Source organism: Oryzias melastigma, linkage group LG7 (assembly GCF_002922805.2).
Source record: "Oryzias melastigma strain HK-1 linkage group LG7, ASM292280v2, whole genome shotgun sequence".
In the NCBI taxonomy this organism is placed as follows: Eukaryota; Metazoa; Chordata; class Actinopteri; order Beloniformes; family Adrianichthyidae; genus Oryzias; species Oryzias melastigma.
In genome coordinates, this window is record NC_050518.1 from 32,174,681 (window position 1) to 32,176,214 (window position 1,534).

Genomic DNA, 1,534 nt, shown 5'->3' on the forward strand with positions numbered 1-1,534 from the left:
TTAGACCACAAATAGTTACTTTAAAAATATTTCCTTAAAATTCATATAAAGATGTTCATTTAGTCAGTAATGTGTGTTTGGGTCGACCGAGCGTTAGCATTAGCCTTCTTATGGGAAATCCTATTATATGATAGCATCAAGCTAGCGGACTTTAGCTTTATGTGATAGATCGATCTCTACTTTTACAGATTTATATTGATCTATTAAGCTTAAATCGATTCAAATAGATCAATCGATATTATCCACCAGCTCTATATTGAATATTGTCATATTTTCCATCTTGAATGTCCTCGAATGACTAGAATAGTTTTGTTAAAATAAAAACTCTTGGTAGAACCATCTTTCTGACCTGATTTGCAGATTATTTGACTTATTTAAAAAAATATTTTCAAATTTGAAGAATCACTGACTTCTTTCTAAGGGGCGTGTTTCTGCAGAGCAAAGGTGAGTCCAGGTGTGGTTCTGATGGTGCTACTGTACCGCTACAGAAGGAGGAGGGAGGTCCGGAACCGAGCCCCCCTGTAGGCCCTCCACAGCAGACAGCACCAGCGCCCACAGGTTCTTTGCCTCAGCGGGGGGCTGATGGCAGCTCCGGTGGGCTGCGGCGGGAAAGGGCGACCTGTGAAGGAGATCAAACACTTTTCCAGACAGAACGCTCTCATCACCAACCAACACTGGTCCGTCTGGACGGACGGACCAGTGTTGGTTGTTCGTCCGTCTGTCTGTTCGTTCATTGATAAACAACAAAGTTTGCAACATGTATAAAAGCCAAATGTATAAAATGTTCAACAAATGAGAGAACAGACAAAGCAATGTAAAGAACAAAACTATAAAGAGAAATAAAACAAGAAGAATAGTGAGCTAAGAATGCTGGTTTGGAGTTGTGAAGGTCTGTAAGATAGCAGGAATGTATGTAAACCATTGACTGTATAATAAAACTGGAGAAAGCAGGTGTGACATCACCCATAGAAAATGCCTGCCGGCTCCAGGGACACAAAGTCGCTATTTTTCCACTGTGCGAACGTCGCCGTGTTGGAGCCAGACGACTGAGTCAATGTTGCTATGACAACCACCATCGCTAATCAGGAGCTCTGAAAAAGCTGTCAATCAAACGTTCAAGGCGGGGCAAGTGGGCACCACATGCTTTTACTGAGTCTTCTGATTGGTCAGTTTTTTACTTGAGATAAAGTAAACATATCTTTAAAAAAGGATTATCAAACTATTTTTGTTAAAAGTTTACAGAGCAAGAAGGATTATTCTGACAAATAGAACGACTGATTTATATTTATATTTCTCTATAGAAGTCTATGGGATTTTGGCTTCTTAGAACCAGCAGGTACTTCCTGTTTGGAACACTGGCTGGAAAGTCCACCAAGTCCAGTTCTCATGTACAGGCAATGATGTAAACAGAAGGATGATGGGAAATTGGGGATGGGCTTACTTCCACACCAACAGTCTGGGGTGATTTTCTAATGAACTTTTGCTTTCAATTTTTGATAGTCCCAATTAAAAAAAAACAAAAAACGAGTTTTAT

The 1,534-nt window shown here is 40.1% G+C and overlaps 2 protein-coding genes across 6 annotated transcripts in view; both read right to left on the reverse strand.

The window, feature by feature from the left end:
* Positions 1-1,534, reverse strand: part of LOC112140035 (paired box protein Pax-7) — a 629,290-nt gene that overhangs the window by 578,741 nt on the left and 49,015 nt on the right. The window lies entirely within an intron of this gene.
* The window catches only part of si:ch73-70k4.1 (FA core complex associated protein 20), a 5,676-nt gene that overhangs the window by 3,401 nt on the left and 741 nt on the right, over positions 1-1,534 (reverse strand). The window contains exon 2 of the mRNA XM_024264432.2: positions 481-619. Within this exon, the coding sequence (XP_024120200.1) occupies positions 481-619 (139 nt within the window). The remainder of the gene's footprint in view (positions 1-480; positions 620-1,534) is intronic.